The sequence below is a fragment of the Nyctereutes procyonoides genome, unplaced genomic scaffold, assembly GCF_905146905.1.
Source record: "Nyctereutes procyonoides isolate TBG_1078 unplaced genomic scaffold, NYPRO_anot_genome, whole genome shotgun sequence".
NCBI lineage: Eukaryota > Metazoa > Chordata > Mammalia > Carnivora > Canidae > Nyctereutes > Nyctereutes procyonoides.
This window is the reverse complement of record NW_026575024.1, coordinates 13,520,660-13,545,569: the sequence shown is the minus strand read 5'-3', so window position 1 is coordinate 13,545,569 and position 24,910 is coordinate 13,520,660. Positions and strand designations below refer to the sequence as shown.

At 44.7% G+C, this 24,910-nt stretch overlaps 1 protein-coding gene across 16 annotated transcripts in view; it reads right to left on the bottom strand.

Moving 5' to 3' along the window:
• The window catches only part of ZMYND8 (zinc finger MYND-type containing 8), a 127,172-nt gene that overhangs the window by 31,727 nt on the left and 70,535 nt on the right, over window positions 1-24,910 (bottom strand). For all 16 annotated transcript variants that reach the window (XM_055345635.1, XM_055345629.1, XM_055345707.1 and 13 more), the window contains 2 exons: window positions 13,017-13,157; window positions 1,737-1,889 (listed from right to left, as the gene is read on the bottom strand). In XM_055345635.1, coding sequence (XP_055201610.1) covers window positions 1,737-1,889; window positions 13,017-13,157 — 294 coding nt within the window. The remainder of the gene's footprint in view (window positions 1-1,736; window positions 1,890-13,016; window positions 13,158-24,910) is intronic.

Sequence of the window (24,910 nt, the reverse complement as noted above, 5' to 3'; positions counted from 1 at the left end):
TTGTAGCAGGTGTTACACACACACACACACACACACACACACTCTCTCTCTCTCTCACACACACACACACACACACAAATGGGCAAAAGCATACTCCGTTTAACCCATTTATGTATCCTGCTCCCAGCAGCGAGTGTCATCTGGCTGCAGATAAATAAATACTATATCCTAAAATTTTCAAGTAAGAAAAACCCAATCCCAATCTATACTATCTTCATTCTAGAATAATGGCCATGAGTGGGGTCACTGTCCTGATCCAGAAATATTAAAAGGAAACCTGCAAACAGATAAAAGCCATGAGCAGCCTACCAGAATCATTACATAATTATATGCCTCTACCAGGGCTCAATCAAAACCAGAAGAAGCCAAAATACAAAAACTCAGATCCGATATGACTTTTGGGTCCCTAAGGCTTACTGTAGTTAACAGTCAGACACAAGGCCAAGTGTGACCACATATATGATAAGTAAAGCTTGGGTACCAGAGCCCAAAAAACATGAATTCAAATCCTGCTCTTGGACTTTGATTCACTGTGTGACTCTGACCTAGTGACTGTGGTCTCTGAGCCTTAGTTCCTTCATCTGCATAATGGGATGGATAATGGCATCAACCTCTAAGGACAATCTATGCACCGTGCAAGGTATGCAGGAAACAGCCGGTAAACAGAAATATTAAAATTCTTATTAACATGAATAATAAATCGAGGAGTCAGATCAGCTGCACAGAAGGACCCAAGGCACAAATTTAAATGGCCTGCAAAATTTCAACCATGGCATTCAGTGTCCTAACCAAACAAAAATCCAACAAGGAATGTCCTCCTCTGGCCCTTCTAGATGACTCCTAACTATAGCTTACTCATCCCACGGTCCAAAGTACCCACAGACACTGTAAACCTCACCCACCCTTGTGTGGCTCTCTTTCCTGAGGCCAGCCATCCCCTACTTCTATGCAAATACCGTCCTGGCATTGTTTACTTAAGTCAACCAATATTCCAGAGAATCTGCTATGTACACAAGATCAAGTAAGTACCTTGGAGAATGTATATGCTTATAAGGCAACCTTCCTGCCCTCAAGGAGCTTCCAGTCTCGCTTTCAGGCTAGAGGGACACCCCCACACAAAGAGACCGCTGATGCTTCCAAGCAATAAAGTGCCATAGGAGGCAGCAGATGGGGAGGTAAGGGCAATCAGAGGAGACTTCCTGGAAGAGGCGATGCCTGAGCTCAGCCTTAGGGAAAGGATTCAGGTAGGCAGTGTGAAGGCAGGCAGCACTGGGAAGAGGAAGGGAGGCAACAGGTATAGAAGCAGGATGCGTGTGCCAGGTGGGAAGGGTTCAGCCTGCAGCAGAAGAGTTTGTGTTGGGCATTTGTGGGCCGGACTTGATCCTGAGGGGAAGACACTGATGTGTCCTGACCAGGAGCACAGGGGCAAACTCAGGAGGATCTTTCTTTCCCTTTTCAAACACCCGTACTACCTCCACCTGGAGTCTGCAGGTGGCCACAACCAGAGAATAAGCTGGGTGGGATTCAAAGAACCCCTCTGAGCCACTGACCAGTAAACCTGAAACATCCCAACACGAGTGGAACTCTATTTTATTTGCACAAACAGGGCCAAGGTCAAGCAGCTGCTAACAGCAGCCCACGATCCAACTCTGGCTTCATCCGGGCGGTGACCCTACAAAGAGTTAACAGTGAGGATGGTGACGACAGTGCCTGTGCGAGCAAACCAAAGGACATACCTAATTGTGCTTTACAACTCTCTATGGTCTTGTCCAGATTCAGCTGGAACCTGCTGCGGATCTGGCGCTTGGGCGAGATGAGGGGGACGGGCGCTGTCTGCTGCTGGACTGACTCGCTTAGCTCCTTCAGGTCCATCTCGGCCTTGCTCCGATCTGGAAGACACAATGACACCCTTGTCAGATGGATACCAGACGGAGGCAACCCCCCTCATCACTTCGCCTCCTTCCTGCAAACACACACATTAGAACACAGTGGCGGGAGGAAAACCTCTAACCTTCTTCCAATTTGCCCCAAGAGCATCATCTGCTGGCCGATGGGCTGACTTGGGAGATAATGGTCCCAGAACACATCTGGCAGATTTACCCCATCTACTCCAACAGTCGCCTGGGTAGCTTTCAATATTTAAAATGCACAATCCCAGCCAGATGGTTGTCTGTGGAACTCCACATCATTAGGGAGCTCAGGAGCCAAAGGTAACGGTGAGATTGTCTCGGTATCAGCAGATAAAGTCACACCGAGTCTGGCCAGAGTGTACTTTTCACGCCAGGCCCAGATCAGAAAGGGTGTGCATCCCCGCACCCGCCCCATAACTGAGGGCCCAGTTCCCCAGTCATCACAGAGACTTCACTTTTCATTCCTAGTCAACTAGACTGGACCTCAAGTCAGAAAAGGAAGACAAATGTCAGAGGCAGACCACTCTCGCCAAGCTGTTGGCCTTCCTTTCAACTCAGGCATCCATCTGAATTAAAGTCGGGTGAATGGACTGGCTGTGGATATTAAACCTGTATCTTCTCACTCGGATACCGTCGGTCCAAGTTCCTCTCCCTGATCCCAGGCAAAGTACTCTGACGGAGGACTCAGGGCCTGGGGTCTGGCCACCCTCCCCATTTCTGCCACAGATCCTTAAATGACCAAGCGGACCAAGGGTCTGTGACCTCACATTGCTTGAATTCCTTCCCCACTTCCTCTAATACCCCCGAAAATGGAAGAAAGTGACAAAATGAAGGTGGCTGTACAGGCCCAGAAAAAAATGGGAGACTTCGCAGGCAGAGCCTGCCACCCTCTGGTGTCCCCTCCCCGCCCCCAATCTCCAACTGACCCGAAGCAGAGAATGCGAGGCACATTCCCTGCCCCGGCTGATCCCAGAAAAACAACTGGAAAGCCGTGTGGCATCCATCAAGGACAAAGACGAGAAGTGCCCTCTGAGCCTGCTGCTACCATGTGGGAGCTGACCCTCAGACTTCCTCCATCTCCCTAATAACCCCACCCCAACATTGCACCTATGCCCACCACAGGCTGTGCAAGGGGCCCAGGGTATAATCTGAGGCCTGGACTATGAGGACTGCTCAAACCCTTCATTCTCTGCTCATTTCTATTTCCCAACATGACCCCCACACCCTCCCCTTCACCCAGGAATGGGGCAGGTTCTCACCCTGCACGCCTAGAGACTCATTCCTTTAAAGCAACTGGGGGGAGGGGGGGAGGGGCAGCTTCCCATAAGACCCAGGCAACCTACCCACAGCTAGCTTAACCAGAGCAAAAAACTGCTCCAAGTTGATTTTATCACCAAAATGAGGTCCCCACCAAGGTAAGATTAGGAAGGGCCCTTTCCCAAAAACATACTCCAGGGCACTCCTCAGGGAAATTCTGGAAGTGAGTTGCTCAAAGCCAACGGATACCAACCTTCTCCTGTGAAAAAGGGCTCTAAGACTCTAAAAATCATATCCACCTCTGAGCACATGTATACATGTGTGTGAGTACCTGTGTGCATGTGTTTGTACAGGGTTGGAGGTGCTCACAGAGGAGACAGGCTAAAGGCACACACTTCAGAGCAGGGGAGGGGGTGTGCATGCAAATTTATTGGAGAAGTGCCTTACAAAGAGAACACACAGAGTGAAAACAGTAATAAAACAGCAAGAGGGAAAAGGAGGAGGGAGGGCTACGGAAACAGAAACAAAAAAGAAAGATCCAACTCAAGAGCCGTATGAGGACTTAAGATTTCAATAGCTAAGCTGAGGATGTGACAGGAAAGGGGGAAGGAGATGAAGCCTGTCTTAAACTTCTGCTTTCAGAAATGAGAAAGCAGGCTGCATTCCTAGGGGAATAGGCAGCCTTTCAAGGACAAAGTCCAAGAAAGAAATATCTCACAAAACTACTTCCCATCACTAATCTCAATAATGTCTAATCACAGCAGTTACCAAAAGAAAACAAAACACTGGGGATCCATGGGTAGCTCAGCGGTTTAGCAACTGCCTTCGGCCCAGGACCTGATCCTGGAGTCGCGGGATCGAGTCCCACATTGGGCTCCTTGCATGGAGCCTGCTCCTCCCTCTGCATGTGTCTCTGCCGCTCTCTTTCTGTGTGTCTCTCATGAATAAATATATAAAATCTTTGAAAAAGGAAAGAAAGGAAAGGAAAGAAAGGAAAGAAAGGAAAGGAAGGAAGGAAGAGGAAAGAAGAAGGAAAGAAGAAGAAAGAAAGAAAGAAAGAAAGAAAGAAAGAAAGAAAGAAAGAAAGAAAGAACAAAACAAAACACTATCTACTCTACCAGGCATCAGCAAACTTCCTGTAAAATGCCAGAGATTAAATCAGGCTCTGCGGGCCATAAACAGGTTGCCAAAGTGACCAGAAACAATACATAAACTGATGACACTGTTCCAATAAAACTTTATTTACAGAAAGAGGTGGGGGGCCAGATTTGGTCCAAAGACCATAAAATATGTCATCCCCATTTGTAGTGCACAGACTATTAATTTCGGCTTCACAATGAAATCATCTATAGAGCTTTAAACAAAAAGATCCTAATGCCTGGGTCCCGATCTCCCACCTCCACCCCTGCCCTCCAGAGAATATGAATTAACTAGCCTGGGGGAAGGTTGGACACTGGCCCTTTAAATGGGGTGCCTGTCTGGCTCAGTTAGTTGAGCATGTGACTCTTGATCTCAAGGTCATGAATTTAAGCCTCACACTGGACATGGAGCCTACCTTAAAAAAAAAAAAAATTTAGTAATAATAAGATTTTTTTTAAAAAGTACCCCAGATGATTCTAACTGGCAACTATAAGGCTGAGAGAACCCCTGTATTAGTCTAATATTCTAAGTGGGTGAAGAAAACTCCTGGAGCCCCTGGGTGGCTCGTTTGGTTAAGCTTCCAACTCTTGATTTTGGCTCAGGTCATGATCTCAGGGTTGTGAGATCGAGCCTTCCAACTGGATCCACGTTCAGCAGAGCCTATCTCTCTCGCTCTCTCACTCTCTGTCTCTGCATCTCTCTCTCCTGCTCATGCTCACTTTTTCTCTCATCCTCTCTCTAAAATATATAAATTGTTAAGGGGGCAAAAAAAAAAAAAAAAAAAAAACCCTCCTCCTGATTTGCCATAACCTTTGTCTGTGTTAACCTTCCAAAACTAGGGCTCATAAAAAGAGACCTATGTCTCACCAGAATATTCGTGTGTGTGTGAGTAGCCGTGTGTCTACAGTAAATGCAATCTCTTCACTTTGGCCTAAAAAGACTGAACTCTGAAATACTCATAATCAAAAGGAATGAAAAGAAGGTAAAACACCTCATTATATAGTTAAAGTTTCTCTAGTCAATAAACTACAGCAATGTTTATTCTAACAAGCAACCACCAAAAACTGGGGTGGGGGCTCTGGGATCAGGTCCCAGCCTTCAGGAGTTCAGCCAAATCTAATTAACTTTCTTGCATTTTCAGCTGCAATTTGACTTCTCCTCCCTTCCACAGAGAGAAAAGAAGAACTTCTCTTTCTCATTCAGCTGGTAGTAGCTTATCAGGACTTCTTCCACCCCTGCCCTTCTATATCGGGAATATCTTCAGAATCCACCTTTACTGCCGACATTTTCAACTTTTCAGCTGATAGGAAGACAGCTTAGGCTATAAATGGAAACTAGAGAGAAAAAAATACCAATGCTAGAGAAAAAGACACGATCTTACATTTCTGGAGGGAGCATAAATCAGAACCGTCCCTTCAGAGGACAATTTGGCAGTATCGCTCAAAATGTCAACCGCACATGGCCTCTGACCAGAGAGACTCTACTTCTAGGAATTCATCCTATGGCTACACTCCCACATGGGCAAAACGGGTCTTCACTGCAGCTGTTTCCAACAGCAAAACCACCTAGAGCCAATAAATAAGGTGCCTGGGCAAAGAAGTCAACACTTCACCTTGCAATGGAATAAAATACAGCTGCTAAAATAAAACCGCAGTGGATTTTTTTTCCCCCACAGTGGATCTTTATGTGTTGCTCTGGAAAAGCCAAACTGTTTAATGAAAAAAGGTGATAATCAGTTGAACACATTAGCATTGGTGTGGGGGAGGGAAAAAGGAAATGGAACATAGATATGAATATATGTGTTCTTAGATTTCTCAGTGTTGGCACTATTGATATCTGGGGCTGGATAAGTCTTTGTTGTGGGGGAGGGGGTGTCCTGGAGGTAGGCAGCTCCAGCCTGTCATGTGCATTGTAGGATGCTCAGCACCAGGTGCCAGCAGCACCCATATTCCAGTTGTGACCATAAAAGTGTCTCTAGGGGCACACCTGGCTGGCTCAGTCAGTGGAGCATGCCATTATTGGGTATAGAGATTACTTAAAAATAACACCTTGAGGGATCCCTGGGTGGCACAGCGGTTTAGCGCCTGCCTTTGGCCCAGGGCACGATCCTGGAGACCCGGGATCGAATCCCACGTCGAGCTCCCGGGGCATGGAGCCTGCTTCTCCCTCTGCCTGTGTCTCTGCCTCTCTCTCTCTCTGTGACTATCATAAATAAATAAAAATTAAAAAAAAATAATAATAACACCTTGAGGGATCCCTGGGTGGCTCAGTGGTTTAGCACCTGCCTTTGGCCCAGGGTGTGATCCTGTGGTCCTGGGATCAAGTCCCACAACAGGCTCCCTGCAGGGAGCCTGCTTCTCCCTCCGCCTGTGTCTCTGTCCCTCTCTATCTCTGTGTCTCTCATGAATAAATAAAATCTTTGGGATCCCTGGGTGGCGCAGCGGTTTGGCGCTTGCCTTTGGCCCAGGGCGCGATCCTGGAGACCCGGGATCGAATCCCACGTCGGGCTCCCAGTGCGTGGAGCCTGCTTCTCCCTCTGCCTATGTCTCTGCCTCTCTCTCTCTCACTGTGTGACTATCATAAATAAATAAAAATTAAAAAAAAAAAAAAACAAATAAATAAAATCTTTAAAAAATAGTGTCTTGAGAGATTGTCAAATGTCTCCCATTTTTTGTCTCCCGACAAAAATCACCCAGGTTGAAAACTCCTGGCATGTATAGAAAGAGCTCTCCAAAAAGACTAAACAGAGGCAACCATGGTCACTTGCTGTGAGGGGTACAGAGACAGGTGATCAGAGGTTACAGGCAAGTTGGCTTTTCATTAAAATCTTTCTGTCTTGGGGCACCTGGGTGGCTCAGCAGTTAAGCATCTGCCTTTGGTTCAGGGCGTGATCCTGGAGTCCCAGGACCAAGTCCTACATCCCACATCAGGCTCCCTGTGAAGAGCCTTCTCTCTCTTGCCAGTCTCTCTACCTCTCTCTCTCTCTGTGTGTCTCTCATGAATAAATAAAATCTTAAAAAAAAAATCTTTCCGTCCTTTGAAATTTCTCTTACCACATGCATTCATGACTCATTAAAATAAACTTTCTAGGGCAGCCCAGTGGCTCAGTGGTTTAGCGCCGCCTTCCGCCCAGGGCATGATCCTGGAGACCTGGGATCGAGTCCCACATGGGGCTCCCTGTATGGAGCCTGCTTCTCCCTCTGCCTGTGTCTCTGCCTCTCCTCTCTCGGTCTCTCATAAATAAATAAATAAAATCTTTTTCAAAAATAAAATAAACTCTCTGCAAGAAAAATATAAGCACGTCTCTTTCAATTTAAAAAAATTAGATCTATTGGGGCACTTGGGATAGCTCAGGCAGTTAAGCATCGGACTCTTGATTTTAGATCAGGTCATGATTTCAGGGTTGTGAGATTGAGCCCTGCATTGGGCTCCAAGCTGCTTAGGATTCTCCTCTCTCTCTTTCTCTCTCTGCACACCCCAATCCCTCCCCTTTTACAAGTTCACACACACACACACACACACACACACACACACACACAAAGGAGAGAGAGAGAAAAAAAATACATTTCCTTTGTTCAAAAGCTGCAGGCTGCCTATACAGATGGTCTTCCAGGAGCCATAAAATGGTGGCTCTTCAAGGGAACAATAAGATCCAGACCAGAGACCTTGGCAAGTATCTCTCATCAATCAAAGTCAAGCAGAGATCTTCCTCACCTCATCCCGAGGGGGGAAAAAAATCAAGGCAGCATGTGGAAAGCCTACACCCTCATCTCAGCATCCATGCTCTCAAAGGATGCCTGATGTCAAGGTCTCACTTTATCCAGAGAAAGAAAGAGGCCTCTCTTAAGTGACAGCAGAGGAATAAACAAGCAGCAATGTTCCAGGTCTGACAACTTCTCGCTCCTCTGTCAGCATCTCCACCAAAGCATCCAGGCACATTTGTGTCACTAACAGGACCAGTGAACGGCTGTGTTTGTTCAGCCCAAAGCAGACACCCTGTGCAATCAGAGGAGACGAGATTCCCAGAGAAGCAAACGAGAATCTAGAAGTAGAAGGGAATCAGGCCTTCCTCCTCTCGTTCTTATCTATGACTTATTTTCCATACAGTCACAGAAAAGAGCTGTAACCATTCCCCAAGCGTTAGATCCTTGTTTTTGAGCAGAGAGGAGGCTTGAGACAACAAATGCAGGGCCTGTGCGATAGCAAGCAGGGCGAGAATGGCCTCTGTGGGAGATTTCCCCTCTGTTGTGTGACAAAATTATTTCTGAGAATCATGTATCCAAATGATGTCCCATGGGCTGGTTTTCGTGTTTTGGGTTGGATTTATTTGTTTTGACCAAGAGCTTTTATTTTTAATGCAACTGATTGCTTACTTTTAAAAACGAGGAAAACTCATATAAAAATCTGCATTTTTTTTTTTTCTTGAAAATTCAGAGTTGGGGACACCTGGACAGCTCAGCTGGTTAAGTGTCTGCCTTCACCTGAGGTCATGATCTCGGGGTCCTGGGATGAAGCCCTGCGTTGGGCTTCCCTGCTAAGTGGGGAGTCTGCTTCTTCCTCTCCCTCTGCCCCTGCCCCTACCCACCCCCCCCATTCATCCTCTCTCTTGCTCTTACACACACAAAATCTTTTTAAAAAAGAAAAGAGGGATCCCTGGGTGGCGCAGCGGTTTAGCGCCTGCCTTTGGCTCAGGGCACGATCCTGGAGACCCGGGATCGAATCCCACATCGGGCTCCCAGTGCATGGAGCCTGCTTCTCCCTCTGCCTGTGTCTCTGCCTCTCTCTCTCTGCCTCTCTCTCTCTCTGTGTGTGACTATCATAAATAAATAAAAATTTTTAAAAATTAAAAAAATAAAAATAAAAAAGAAAAGAAAAGAAAATACAGAGTCTGACAACACAGGTTCAACTTGTGGGAGCTGCATTCTTTAGACAAGTACTCTGTCCTCCATGGGACTGTCCATTCGAAATCTTCACCCTGTGCCCTGACAGCCAGGTAGACATTTCCAACAGCAAGAGAAGCAGTATCCAGAACCCGCCAGCATCACAACACAGCCCCAGGACACCTGGGTGGCTCAGTGGTTAAACACATCTGCCTTCAGCTCAGGGCGTGATCCTGGGGTACTGGGACTGAGTCCCACATCGGGCTCCCTGGAGCCTGCTTCTCCTCTGCCTGTGACTCTGCTTCTCTCTGTGTGTGTGTCTCTCATCAAGAGATGAATGGAATCTTTAAAAAAAAAAAAAAAAAACACGGCCCCATCTTGCAGCATGTCCACTCACTATCTTGGCTAAGAGCACAAACAACGAGGCAGACAGACCAGTGTCCACAGGCCAAATGTGACCTTGAAACACAGGAGAGTGTGATGCTGGCTGGTTAGGGAACTGTGCTGGTCTGTGCTCCAGTTTCTACTTCACTGAAATTAGGCTCTCGTGTACCTTGAAGGTTGTCGTATCTTTGTAATAGTTTTAAATTACAGAGAGTCAAGTTTGGGAAGAAATACAGTAGGAGTTTTAACACCTAGGTACACATAAGTACGTGTAACCCCCACCACCAACAGAATACGGAACAATGTCCTCCGCCAAAGAATCCCTTTGTGGTTTGTAGTCAAACCCTCCCCCCCACAAGCACTCATGTCTTCCAACTCTCTAGTTTTGTCTTTTCCGGTTTTTTTTCTTTAACCAAATACCATTCTGTTAGATCTAATAACATTGTCAGCATCCCCAGCACGGTCTCATTTCTGACTGCTCAAAGTAGTTGCATGGATGCCAGACATGAAAAAAAGCCCCATGGGATGCCTGGGTGGCTCAGTCGGTTAAGTGTCTGACTCTTGATCACAGCTCAGGTCTTGATCTTAGGGTCATGAGTTCAAGCCCTACAACTGGGCTCCATGCTGGGTGTGAAGCCTACTTAAAAAGAAAAATCAAAAAAAGAAGCTCCATATAAAGCACCTGCCCTGTCCCTGGCCAAGCTCTTGAGGATTATTTAGAACTTCCCTCCACTGTCTGATCCTTCTACCCATCCGTGACACTTTCCACCGGGTCCCCTCTCTGATCCTGTTCCCGTTAGGTAACTGAAACGCCAGCCCATGAAACACCCACATTCCCAATGCCTTCACTTCCCACTGACAAACAAGGCATGCATCCCAGATCGGAAGGAGCGGGCGGGGGGAGCTTGTGCACAGGAGAGCCTTGGGTTCCATCATGCCTGCCCACCCACCAGTACACACAACAGGAGGAAATCTTTCACTGCCACCACAGGCAAGGCAAACCGAAAGACCCACAGCCATCCCAAGGATGCCCAAGACCACCTGCTTCAGGAAGAGAGCTCTTCTTGCCACACATAACTGGCAAGGGGGAAACATGACAATGAGAACTGCCCCTGCACAGTGTTCCTTTTCGGGGTGTGGAGGTGGAAGGAGGGTGTGAGAAAGCAAACCACCCTGTGGAGATGATCAATGAATGTTCCCCAAGGGAACAAACGGTTCCCCTTTTGTTCAAGTGAGGAATTTCCACCAGCCAATCGAAGCTGGAGCCCCAAAAGTTACCACTTTGTCTGTTTTAGCACATCCAGCCTGTACTAACAGGTGGGCCAGGGTGAGCCAGGCTCTGGCCTCTGTGAAGACCCGGGCTTGCTCCAGCCCTTTCATCTACTGGATCCCTGATCCTGGGCACCTGGAGCCTCCACTCCAGACCTCAGTATCTCCATCTCAGATGGCACTGCAGGGCAAGATAAATCTGGAGAGGCCTGGCCTCCAGAGACTATGAATTCATGCATGGGCATCATTCCACATAGGTGGCTGCTCCTCCCTCCCTTCCTAAAATCCTGTATACTCAAGCCTCCCATCCCAGCTGTGGGGAGACCAAAAATGTCTCCAGACATTGCGAAGTGTCTCTTGGAGGGGAGTGAGGGACTGTCCCTGGGGAAGAACAGCTGACATACACTACTCTACACACAGCACCCAGGTGGCCCTTTTAAAATGCTCCATCAGTTTACATCCCTCCACTGCTCAAGCGGCTCCACACCAGGGTCCCACAGGGTCCCATGCAGATGGGCCTCCTCTCCTTTCTCCCCCTCACCCACCAGGACAGGCCAAGGGACAGGCCAAGGGAAGGCCACATGGTCCTCCCTGCCATTCCTACCCAAAGGCCTGTAAATCTCTTGTTCCTTCTACAATGTTCTTCCTCCCAAAACAAGGATGGCTGATTTTTCTTGTCATGGAAATCTACTTTTAAATACCACCTCTCAGAGGCCTTCTTCCCAACCACTCCCATCCTGCATATCTCTCTCCCTATTATGTTAGCACACTTTACCTTCTCTCTCAGAGTAAACTGGCTTATTTACCTTATTGTTTCTCCCTTTCTAGAACCAAGCTCTGTGTAAGAGCAAGAAGACTCTTGCTCACCACTCCCTGCCCCAACCATAAAACAGCACAAAGCATGTAATAGATGCTCAATAAAAATAAAGGCTCATGATGGAACAGATCAATAAAATAACTTCATAGATGGGTATTTAGCATTTCTGGTGATAATTTTTCTAAAGACGTTCACCTCAGGCAGTGCTTTTTAAAAAGACCAAATGAACTCCAATAGGTTTAAAAAAAAAAAAAACAACAGGGCAGCCCAGGTGGCTCAGCATTTTAGCACTGCCTTCAGCCCAGGGCATGATCCTGGAGAGTTCCATGTTGGGCTCCCTGCATGGAGCCTGCTTCTCCCTCTGCCTGTGTCTCTGCCTCTCTCTCTCTCTCTCTGTCTCTCATGAATAAATAAATAAAAATCCTTAAAAAAAAAAGTACTAAGTCAGGGATAAAGACCAGCATTTTTTTTAAAATTAAAAGACAAAAAAAACCACAATATATCAGAATATACTGCACAGAGAAAAAGCAAATATGGATTCATAAAACATTATATACATCAAGTGTGTGTATGCATGTGTGTCTATGTGTGTGTAAAACATTAAATGTATATATACACAAATAGGGCTCCTAGGTGGCTCAGTCAGTTAAGCGGCTATGAGGGTTAAGTGGCTGACTTTTTTTTTCTTAAGATTTTATTTACTTATTTGACAGAAAGAGAGGACATGCAGAGGGAACAGCAGGCAGAGGGAGAGGGAGAAACAGGCTCCCCACTGAGCAGGGAGCTCAACCTCAGGACCCCGGGGGATCATGACTTGAGCCAAAGGCAGACACTTTACAACTGAGCCACCCAGTCACCCAGGAGCTGACTCTTGATTTCAGCTCAGCTCATGGTCTGGGGTCGTGAGATCAAGCCCCACGACACCTCCAACTCTGTGGACAGTCTGCTCAAGATTCTCTCACCCTATGCCATTCTTCATGCTCCTGTGCACAAGATCTCTCACTCTCAAATAAATAAATAAATCTTTCAAAAAAAAAAAGTAAAACAAACACACACATACATATATACACACACACATATATAAGAACAGGGTTACTATGGTCAAGGGCAAGAAGCAGTTGTCAACACTGGCCTCAGTTACTTCAAGATGAAACAACTTTGGCATGTCAACAAGCCCCAGGAAATCCCTTACTTGCTCCTCTTACTGATCTCTCTTATCTTTGCCCACTGTACCTTTTAAATATTTAGCACAGAGAGAAGAGTTCAGAGCTCTCAAGAACCACACACAAAAGAAGACATCACAACTTTCAAAAATATTCATAACTGTGGCAGAAAGAGACTCCAAAAATTCCCACTAACCCAAGTTAAGATTCAGGATGCTCCCAGTGGTGGACGTTTTATCCGTTTTTGTCGTGATGGGTGTTGATGCTTGAGGAGAGAACGTTTTCGGGCTGCCAGATAAACTCCCTGCTTGTCCCGTCTTTGCAGAGGCAGGCGAAGCTGAAAGAGTATATTCATTGTTAAAAGACAGATATACAAATAAATAAACAAATAAAACTTATGTGTAAGGTGAGAGGTGAGAAATCGTATTTGATTTCAACAAGGCCCCCAGAGCACCACAGATGGGGCACAGTGGGAAGGGCTGGTCATTTATATCAAGCACAGGCTTTAACCCAATGTTAAACCATTAAAGATGCTAAAGAAGAAGGCCTTCCCGGTCGTTCTATTAAACACAAAGCTCTAAGACAAATCGGCTAAGCTGCCACTGAAATTGGTTTGGCCCATTCACGGGTGTAAGTCTCAAAATAAATAGCGATTAAACCAGCCCCCACCACAGTCCAGATGCAGAGACCGGAGCCAGCCTTACAAATGGCGTGCCATCCATTTGTGGGAGATGCAGGAGCCGGCTCGCACAGTCGCTGCACCTGCCAGAGGCCAAGTGGACCCCTTGGGAGATCTCTGCTTCCCATTTCAAAGGTTCTGTGATACTGAATGAAGCCAAATTCAGCACCAGATGGACTGAGGGCCTTGCTGGTCAATTATCTCCATCCTTCCTATGTTCCAAACTTTTATGGGAGGATAGAGAATCGTACCTAAGTCCAAGTCTTTTAAAAATACCTTATAACTACCTACATACTGCTCCCCTGAGCCTCATCCACTAAGTGGGAGCAGGACAGAAACCAAACCATGTGACAGAATGGAGTGTTCAGATGGGCCACGCCTCCTGGAGATCCTGGAGATCCTGCCCCTTTGCCTAAACAGCCTGCCATTACTGGGACTGTCCTGTTAGTGAATTCATGCCAAACAACAAAATGGCCAGCCTTCTCAGACACACAAGAAGCATGGATTTTGCAATGATCTGGTCCTTAAAAGAAGTTGTTGATGGCAAAGGGGTAACAAATCGGGACATCCTGGGGACTTCAAAGTGCTCACACACACTTTGGTAGACATTTGCCTCAGTTGGCTCACCTGCCAACTTGGCGGGGGGGATACTCAAAGTGAGGCTCCAATGGGCAAAACACCTATACCTACTCAGCTCCAGGATCCACCAACACTATCATTAATGTAACAGAGAGGGAAAGGCCAGACACAGAGAGGGATGAATGCAACCATGTATCGGGAGCCAGATACTAGGTTTTCAGTTTAGCTCTGCAGCTGACTTGCTGGGTGACCTTGGGCAAGTTACCTGAGGTCTCTGAATCTCCTTTCCTGGTAGCCTCAAAGAAGAAAATTAATAATATAATACAAAAGGATTGATACAAGTACCTACCTCATCAGTTCTAAGGATCAAATAAATTAATCATCTAAACAGTACCTGGCATCAATTAACTACTATATTATTATTTGTTATCAGTGTAGTATTATTTTCTAATTCCCCACTAACCTCAAGGGCTTTAGTTTCAATCACCTAAACCAGTAGTTTTGGCCAGGACTGATTTTGCCATCCAAGACACACTGTGTAAGGTCTACAGACATTTCTGGCTATCACACCTGAGGGAGGGGGGATGCTGCTGGCATCTAATAGGTGGAGACCCAGGAAGCCGCTTCACATCCTATAAAGCACAGCCCCCCAAAACAAGTAATAAACTTTGGTCCCCCAAGTCAGTAGTGCCGAGGTTGATAAATCCACAAAGAGATGAAGTGAGCTTCTCTCTGGGAATTGCTCTACCTCGTCTTACAAATGAAGAGGGCAAGGGGAGACAAGATGAGCTACTCCACGTCAAGTGGCCCTTAGCAAATGCTCAATCAACACTTAAAATTTTTTTGAGAATTAAGTTTTTTAAAACACTACATTAATTTAGTTTACTGTAAGGATGAACAAATGCCTGGTCCAGCACCTAGTACCCAATGTTCCGTCCAATGAGAGCTGCAATTACTGTTACTACCAGTGTTACTATAACAAGTGGAACTAAAATACTCAACACACCAGCACCAAAAAAACAAAACAAAACAAAAACAAAAACAGGAACAATCAAACATAAAGGCATTTCAAAACATTTTTTCTTTTAAAGACTTTATTTTTTTCACGAGAGACACAGAGAGAGGCAGAGACACAGGGGGGAGCAGCCTTACAGGGAGCCTGATGTGGGACTCAATCCCAGGACCCCAGGATCACACCCTGAGCCAAAGGCAGACGCTCAACCACTGAGCCACCCAGGCATCCCAGTATTAGGATTTTCTTTATTGCTCATTCACTTATATTCAACCTGGTTTCTTCCAAAGGAGATGTGCAGGGGCTGCAAACTCTGTGGGAGGATGAAAGACCAGAGCCTCTCACACTGTATTTTCTTACACAAAGTAGCAAACTCACGTAGCAGGAAGGGTCTTAGACTATGAAGGACAGACGGCAAGGAACTTTCACAAGAAAACCTAAGAAAGGGTAAGTGTTAACAAAAACAGGTGCAAACGTACGATCACACACTGAACTCAACTATTTCCCTTGCTTAATAAAAGCTCACGTTATGGGGATCCCTGAATGGCTCAGTGGTTTAGTGCCTGCCTCCAGCCCAGGACATGGTCCTGGGGTCCCCGGATCGAGTCCCACGTCGGGTTCCCAGCATGGAGCCTGCTTCTCCCTCTGCCTATGTCTCTACCTCTCTCTGTGTGTGTCTCTCACGAATAAATAAATAAAATCTTTAAAAGAAAAAAAAAAGCTCACGTTAAAAAATTAAGGACGGTGGAGCACCTGGCTGGCTGAGTTGGAAGAGCATCTGCCTCTTGATCTCTCAGGGTTATGAGTTCGAGCCCCATGTTAGGTGTAGAAACTACTTTTAAAAAAATAAAATCAGGGGATCCCTGGGTGGCTCAGTGGTTTAGCGCCTGCCTTTGGCCCAGGGCGTGATCCTGGAGTCCCAGGATCGAGTCCCGCGTCAGGCTCCCGGCATGGAGCCTGCTTCTCCCTCCTCCTGTGTCTCTGCCTCTCTCTCTTTCTCTATGTCTATCATAAATAATAAATAAATAAATAAATAAATAAATAAATAAATAAATAAATAAATATTAAAAAAATGAAATAAAATCCTGGGGAGAAAAAAAAAAAAAGAAGTAAGGAAGAAGGAGCCAGCAGGTAGTCTAGCGGAGCCCTGCCCCACCTGTGATCCTGCAGGGACAATTCAGCAAGCACACAGCCAAAGCTGTTATTTTTGCAATTCTGTAGTTAAAACATAGCTACAACAAGTCTTTAATTTCACAGACTTATAAAGTTTCCTCTGCTAATAAAACTTAAGTATTGAAGGTTTAAGAAATATGTCCTTATATATTTTTTTAATTCAAACATAGCACTTGGATATGGCAAGAATAAGGGTGTTTGGAGAACGCTGGCTCCCTGTGGGGACAGGTCCTGTTCACTCTCCACCCAGTCAGCAGAGGGCAGAGCTTCCCCCTACCCCACTCCCCACAGACATCTGGAATTAAAATGCTTTGTGTAATTGGCAAAAGCACAGCACCAGGGTTACCCTACAACACTGGTTCCCATGCTAGAGAACTATCCTGCCCATCCCTGAGTACCACACACCCCTCCTCCCCATTTGTGAAACACCATGTACCTGCCTCAACCTCCCCAGGTACCTGCCTCAACTGTCCCGTATCAGTGAATGCCAGGACCACTCACCGAGATATTGAAGGCCAAACAAACATCTACACTGCCTCAATTCCTCCCTTGCTCTTCTGCCTTAATTTACCACACATTTCAGCAAGGCCTCTACACACCACTTCCAAAATATATCCCCAAGCTCCCCGCTGGTATCCAACCCTACTGCTACCAGCCTAGTGCACACATTCTCAATGTGACAATGTGGCCCTCAAAAGGCAGAAAATGGTTCACGGGGTAGGGTGTGAAAAGATCTTACTCTTCTTATGTATAAAACAGACACAGGGGGGAAAAAAAAATACAGACACAGGGGATCCCTGGGTGGCTCAGCAGTTTAGCGCCTGCCTTTGGCCCAGGGCACGATCCTGGAGTCCCAGGATCGAGATCCACGTCAGGCTCCCGGCATGGAGCCTGCATCTGCCTCCTCCTGTGTCTCTGCCTCTCTCTCTCTCTCTCTCTCTCTCTCTCTCTCTCTCTCTGTCTATCATAAATGAATGAATGAATGAATGAATGAATGAATCTAAAAAAAAAAAAAAAAGACACATGCAGGGCACCTGGGTGGCTCAGTGGTGGAGCGTCTGCCTTTGGCGCAGGGCGTGATCCTGGGATCCTGGGATTGAGTCCCACATCAGGCTTCCTATAGGGAGCCTGCTTCTCCCCATGTCTCTGCCTCTCCCTATGTCTCTCACAAAAAAATTAATAAAATCTTTTTAAAAAAAAAAGACATATGCAGTATACAAACAGACCAACAGTACTTTCAAATTTCATGAGGGTCCACTCCTAGGGATACACCTCAAAACTAAAAAGCGGTACTCAAATCCTAGTACATAAAATGTTTGTAGCAGCAGTATTCACAACAGTGCAAAGGTGGAAACAATCCGAATGTCCATCGACGTACAAACTGTGGTGTCCACCATGGAACATTACTAAGCCATAAAATGGTATGAGGTACAGACATATGCTACAATGGGGAGGCCCCTGATTTTGTTCCAATGAAGTATCCAAAATAGGCAAATCCATGCAAATAGAAAGCAGACTGATGGTCTCCGGGAGCAGGAGGTGGGGGTGGTGGTGAGTGTCTGCTTCATTAACAAGATTTTATTTTGGAGTGATAGAGATGTTTTGGAACTAGAGAATACTGGTGGGTTGCACAACACTGTGAATGTACTGAATGACACTGAGTTTTATATGCCACCATATAAAAATGGTTAATTTTATATCATGTGAATTCCACCTCCATTTAGAAAAAAAGTCACAGGAGGATGGATAGGAAAACATGTCTAAAATAGCTCCTCATGGGATCATAATGAAAGAAATGGTTGGAAAGTACTGCCCCTGCCCATCACTTCTCACCAAGACCCTGTAAGAGCTTCCCATGGGTCCTCCCACCTCCTGCTACAGCACCCCTCTTCAGTACCCCTCCGCACAGCAGCCAGGCATACCACTCCTCCATACAAAACCATCCAGAGGCAAGATGCCTGGTTTGGCACAGTGGGTAGAGGATACAACTCTTGATCTTGGGGTTGTGAGTTTAAGCCCCAAGTTGGGCATAGAGGTTACTTAAAAATAAAACGCTTTTGGGATCCCTGGGTGGCGCAGCGGTTTAGCGCCTGCCTTTGGCCCAGGGCGCGATCCTGGAGACCCGGGATCGAATCCCACGTTGGGCTCCCGGTGCATGGAGCCTGCTTCTCCCTCTGCCTGTGTCTCTGCCTCTCTCTCTCTCACTGTGTGCCTATCATAAATAAATAAAAATTTAAAAATAAATAAATAAATAAATAAAATGCTTTTTGTTGTTTTTAAAAGTAAAATGTTTTTTAAAAAATAAATAAATAGGGGATCCCTGGGTGGCGCAGCGGTTTGGCGCCTGCCTTTGGCCCAGGGCGCGATCCTGGAGACCCGGGATCGAATCCCACGTCGGGCTCCCGGTGCATGGAGCCTGCTTCTCCCTCTGCCTGTGTCTCTGCCTCTCTCTCTCTCTCTCTGACTATCATAAATAAATAAAAAAAATTCAAAAAAATAAATAAATAAATAAATAAATAAATAAATAAATAAATAAATAAATAAAACCATCCTAGAGGCATCCTATCCCCCAATATAAAATCCAATGACACATCTGATCTTTCCTCTCCTCATTCTAGAATCTCCAGCCTCACGGACCTTTGTACTATTCCTCCATATTCAAATCTGCTCCCAACTCAAGCCTTTATATATACTTAGGATTCCCCTGGAAAGGCCCCTGACACCATCCCCACCCATGTCATAGTGGCTGGTAACCCTCAAATATCACCCTCAGGGCTCTTCCCTACTGGCCCAGTCCACAGGGGTCAAAATGCATCCTGTCATCTCCACTATGCTCTGTTGAAACATCACCACCAGGAGAGCAGGGACCTTGCCAGGCACCTAGGATGCCGTCTGGTGTCCAAGACATTGACAGAATGACAAATAGTTAAGTGAAGAATGAGCTCTCCATTTTTCTTCTCATGACTATGGTCATGATAAGCAAAAAAGAAACAATACTGGCAACCAAAATAAAATCTTTTTCACAAAAAGACATCAGTTTCAAGAATCTAAAAAAAAAAACAAAAGAATCTCAATATTCTGCAGCTACCAACAACAAGGTGTGCTAAGAGAATGATCAACAATCCAAAGAAGAGACATAAATGAGCAGCTCAGGGAAAATATGAATGATCAATGAACATGGAAGAGATACAAACATAGACACAGATATAGATACGGATACACAGATATGTATCTACATATATATCTATATATCTCCATCCTGTATCTTTTTTACATGCATGGTTAACTTGTTTCAAAAAAATAACACCTAGGGGTGCCTGGGTGCCTCGGTCAGTTCAGCATTCAACTCGATTTCCGCTCAGGTCATGGTCCCAGGAATCGAGCCCTGACCAGGCTCCTAGCTCAGACCAGAGTCAACTGGAGATTCTCTCTCCTCCTCCCTCTGCCCTTCCCCCCACTCTCCATCTCTTGCTGTGGCTCAACTAAATAAAATCCTTAAAAAATAAAAATTAGGGGCTCCTGGGTGGCTCAGTGATTGAGCATCTGCCTTCAGCTCAGGGCATGAACCCGGGGTCCTGGGATGGAGTCCCACATCGGGCTCCCTGCAGGGAGCCTACTTTTATGTCTCTCTGCCTCTGTGTCTAACTCTCATTAATAAAATCTTTTTAAATAAATAAATAAATAAATAAATGAATGAATGAATGAATGAATGAATGAATAAATAAATAAATAGGGATCCCTGGGTGGCGCAGCGGTTTGGCGCCTGCCTTTGGCCCAGGGTGCGATCCTGGAGACCCGGGATCGAATCCCACATCGGGCTCCCGGTGCATGGAGCCTGCTTCTCCCTCTGCCTATGTCTCTGCCTCTCTCTCTTTCTCTCTCTGTGACTATCATAAATAAATTTAAAAAAAATTTAAAAAATTAAATAAAATTAATTAAATAAATAAATAAATAAATAAATAAATAAATAAATAAATAAATAAAATTTAAAAAACACCTAGTGTTGAGCATAGGTGAGGAAAGACGAACACTGACAGGAATTGTAAAACCTTTTAGGACAGCAATTAGGTGATTCTGGTATTACCCAAGATTAGATTTTATAAAACACACAGACAGCAAGGTCCTGAGGCTAGGAGTTCATCCCATAAATATACGTGTCAAGTGCCAGGGCCACAGTATATGCACGTGAAGTTTCACTGCAACAGTATTTATGGATACAGAAAAACAGGAGATGGTGTATAAGATCTATTAATTGGAGACTGGCCAAGTAAATACTGCTATAAATACTATACAACCCTAAAAAAATGATGCAGATCTGCATAATCTGACAAGCACTGATCCCCACAGAAATATGCATAGAAAAAAAAGAGAAAGGTAAAAATTATGTATAGAAATGCCCGTAATTAAAAAAAATGTATTTTTAATGTATAAAAATTAATTTTGTATGTATGTATAAAATGTATAAAAAATTAATTTTGTATGTATGTATAAAATGTATAAAAAATTAATTATGCATAAAAAATAATTTAAAAAATAATAAAAATTTTTAAAAAAAGAAATGCCCGTAATAAAAAAAATGCCCATGATATGTGTTAATGTTTATTAAAGCACATGCACCTCTTCAAATGAATGTATACATAGTTATTTTTGGTAGAAGTACAGTCTGCAGACTGTTAAAGAGTTGGACACTTACATGAAAAACACACTCAGGGTGTAGAGGTAGACAAAACCTGACCTTTCATTTTACATTTTCTTTTTTTTTTTTTAATTTTTATTTATTTATGATAGTCACAGAGAAAGAGAGAGGGAGAGTAAGAGAGGCAGAGACACAGGCAGAGGGAGAAGCAGGCTCCATGCACCAGAGGGAGAAGCAGGCTCCATGCACCGGGAGCCCGATGTGGGATTCGATCCCAGGTCTCCAGGATCGCGCCCTGGGCCAAAGGCAGGCGCCAAACCACTGCGCCACCCAGGGATCCCTCATTTTACATTTTCTATACTGCTTTAATACTGCTGGGTTTTGTTTTATCTTAATTTTAACCATGTAGTGTCACCATCATTAAAAAAAAGTCAACTGGGACACCTGGGTGGCTCAGCGGTTGAGCGTCTGCCTTCAGCTCAGGGCGTGATCCTGGAGTCCCAGGATTGAGTCCCCCATCGGGCTCCCTGCATGGAGCCTGCTCTGCTTCTCCCTCTGCCTATGTCTCTGCCTCTCTGTGTCTCTCGTGAATAAATAAAATCTTAAAAAATAATAATAATAATAATAATAATAAAGTCAACTAAAGGTCTTTAGATTATGGGTCACTTTGCCCTTTTAAAACTACTTCTGTGGTTTTTGTTGGGGGGGTATCTTTAAAACAAGTGTAAAAATATGCTTATTATTGATCAATGTAAACAAAGGAGAAAAAATTCTGGAATTCTCTTACTCCAGTGTGGTTCAATGGTGATCCGTTCTTTCTTTTTAAGATTGTATTTATCTATTTGAGAGAGAGAGATAGTAAGAGAGAACAGAAGCAGCAAGGCGGGGCAGAAGAGAGAGGGAGAAGCAGACTCCCTGCTGTGCAGGGAGTTTCAATCTGACATCCCAGGACATCAAGATCATGATCTGAGTGAAGGCAGATGCTTCACCGACTGAACCACCCAGGGGCCCCTCAATGCTTCTATTCTTAAAAACATTAACTCTGGGGCAGACTGGGTGGCTCAACAGGGTTAAGCGCTGCCTTCAGCCCAGGGTGTGATCCTGGATACCTGGGATCGAGTCCTGCATCGGGCTCCCCACACGTAGTCTGCTTCTTCCTCTGCCTCTCTCTCTTTCTGGGTCTCTCATGAGTAAATATGTAAAATCTTTAAAAAACACATGAACTCTGGCTTCGTATGTGACCACCTAGATGAACATGTAAAACAACAGGCTAGCCAAAACACCTAGAGTTTGGGGGAAATCACAAAGTTAGCAGAGGCATACATACATAAAATATGCATGAAGAAAACAAATCAATGTATCCGTTTATCTGCATTTATATTACTTCATAAAACCACGTTTCTTCCCCTAAGATATATTTCCCAAATTTCATTTGTTCACATGCCCCCATCATTTCCATCATATTCTCATGCCATCTATACACTACTGATAACTAGAACCATATATGGATAAACACAGAAAAAAACACTGCTCCCTTTAAAGGAGCAGAGAGCCTAGGAGGATCCCATTCTACCATAAAACATTATGGTGATGATTATCAATGTTGTTTCTACATTAAAAAATCTGAAGGAACAACCAATTTTTTTTTATTTTTTAATTTATTTTTTAGGAACATCCAATTTTTAACAGTTGTTACCTCTCAGGATAAAATTATGTACCATTTATTGTAGAATATTCAAGTTTAAAAGGAATAGATTATATATTCAGGGGGAAAATATGACACAAAACTGAATGTAAATACGGAGGAGCTTCAAACATGAACATCAAGCAATCAGAATTTTGTTATTAGTGCTAAAAGTCAAAATCATGGTACATTCACATAATTATTCTCAATGGATTCTGGAGGGGCAACGGTGTCCTCAAGGGACACATAGCAATGTCTGAGAACATTTTTTGCTGCCTAACTGTGGGCAGGGGTGGGTGCAACTGGAATCTAGTGCACAGATGCCAGGAATGGTGCTTAAATATACTGCAATGCACAAGAAGGCCCCGCCATAGAATCATCCACCCCCAAAGTCAACAGTGCAGAGACTGAGAAAACCGGTTTTATTTTATTTTTTTTTTGAAACCCGGTTTTAAATCATGCTAGACATTTTCAAAAGCAGAAAGACATTTGGAAATGCTCATTTCAATTAAGCTTTGACACAGATGTCAATCCTTTTGTAAAGCCATAAATCTTGCCCAAAGGAAGAACTAATCGCCTTTGAAGTCACAAATAATTTAATCAGATTTTATACTTTGATGTACAATTCACAAGTGTGGGCTAAAACACATCATTTATTATCTACATTTACAAAATCCTAGCCTGTGCTAAGTGCTATTCTGACTCCATGAAACATTGAGTCTTAGAATTAAATTAGGAAAAAAATGCCCCTTCTCTCCCACATACCCCAGCACTCTTGAGGGGTGGAGGCGGAGGAGGTAGTGATTCATGACAAATTTCCTCTACTTATAAATCTGGGAAGCAACCTACATCTTCAAAGGGCTGTAGCTTGCACAACTCTTGGTGGCCTGCAAAGACGATCCACACAGTAGAGCATCACGGGACAGTCTAAGACAGGACAGATACGCTGTTTTGAAGAACTATTTAACTAACATGGAAAAATATCCAATACACAAGGTTAAGTTAAAAAAAAAAAACCTCAGGTGTCTGGCTGGCTCAGCCCATGGAGCATGAGACTCTTAATCTTGGGGTTGTTAAATTCACGTCCCACAGTGGGCATAGAGCATACTTAAAAAAAAAGTCAAAACTGGGCTACAACAGATATTGCAAACAAGTGATCCACGAACCATGCAGTTCACGGAGGTATTTGATGCACATAAAGATTTTTATGGATTTGGGCAGCCCAGGTGGCTCAGCAGTTTAGCACCGCCTTCAGCCCAGGGCATGATCCTGGAGACCCGGGATCAAGTCCCGCATCGGGCTTCCTGCATGGAGCCTGCTTCTCCCTCTGCCTGTGTTTCTGCTCGCTCGCTCGCTCTCTCTCTCTCTCTCTCTCTCTGTCTCCCATGAATAAATAAATAAAACAAAATCTTAAAAAAAAAAAGATTTTTATGAATTTGAGCTAATTTGTAAAGTTTGGGGTAGCCCACATTTAAAAAAAATATTTGAGGCTTCTCTTAAACAATGAGAAAAATGGCAACAGACCCCACATTCCCATTTGGCTAGAACCAGCAAAAGAAAAGGGCCCCAGGACCCTACAGGAAAGGTGTATCTCAAGAGCATAGCATTCTGAAAGGTCCAGGTGATGATGACCTGTTAGTGGGGTAGGAGGAGCTTTTTTATAATGAAATGCTCCAATATATCACGCATTGGAAGAGTAAGTACTGCTTTAGGAGGTATACACAGGCAGCCACCTGTCTGTGATCAGTCCTGAGGAAGAGTGTTATTTCCGCTGTATCACGCTGATCCCAGTCCCCACCACTTCCCAACCTTGCTCATTTCCGTACCCGCCTGATCCCTGGAAGTATGTGAGTTTTCAAATTAATAGTATGACTCATGAGCCAACACAGAAAAAGTCCTGAAAACAATAATCTAAGGGCTGACTGAGAGGTGGGGTGATCTGTGACTTTCATTTTGATAAATAACAATTACTGTATGATAAGTACATGCTGATATGATGAGAAAAGAGTATACCAAAATGTTTTTCCCCCTCCCTAAAGAGTAACCCATAGTTGAGCTACATAGTGATAGCCAGGCACTAGGATTCTTACCCTAATACACACTCATGACTTAAGTCAGGATCCTGCAAGCAAATATTGGCAAAGGCATCAATTCTGGCCAAGAGCTCTAGATCAAGGGGGAGGCAGGATAATCACTGAGAATATACACCACTCTGACTAGTAATCAGGACACCATGAGTGAAAGGCTTCTGGCTGAGCAAACTGCTCCTTAGAAAACAAAATCAGGGCAGCCCCAGTGGCTCAGCGGTTTAGCGCTGCCTGCAGCGT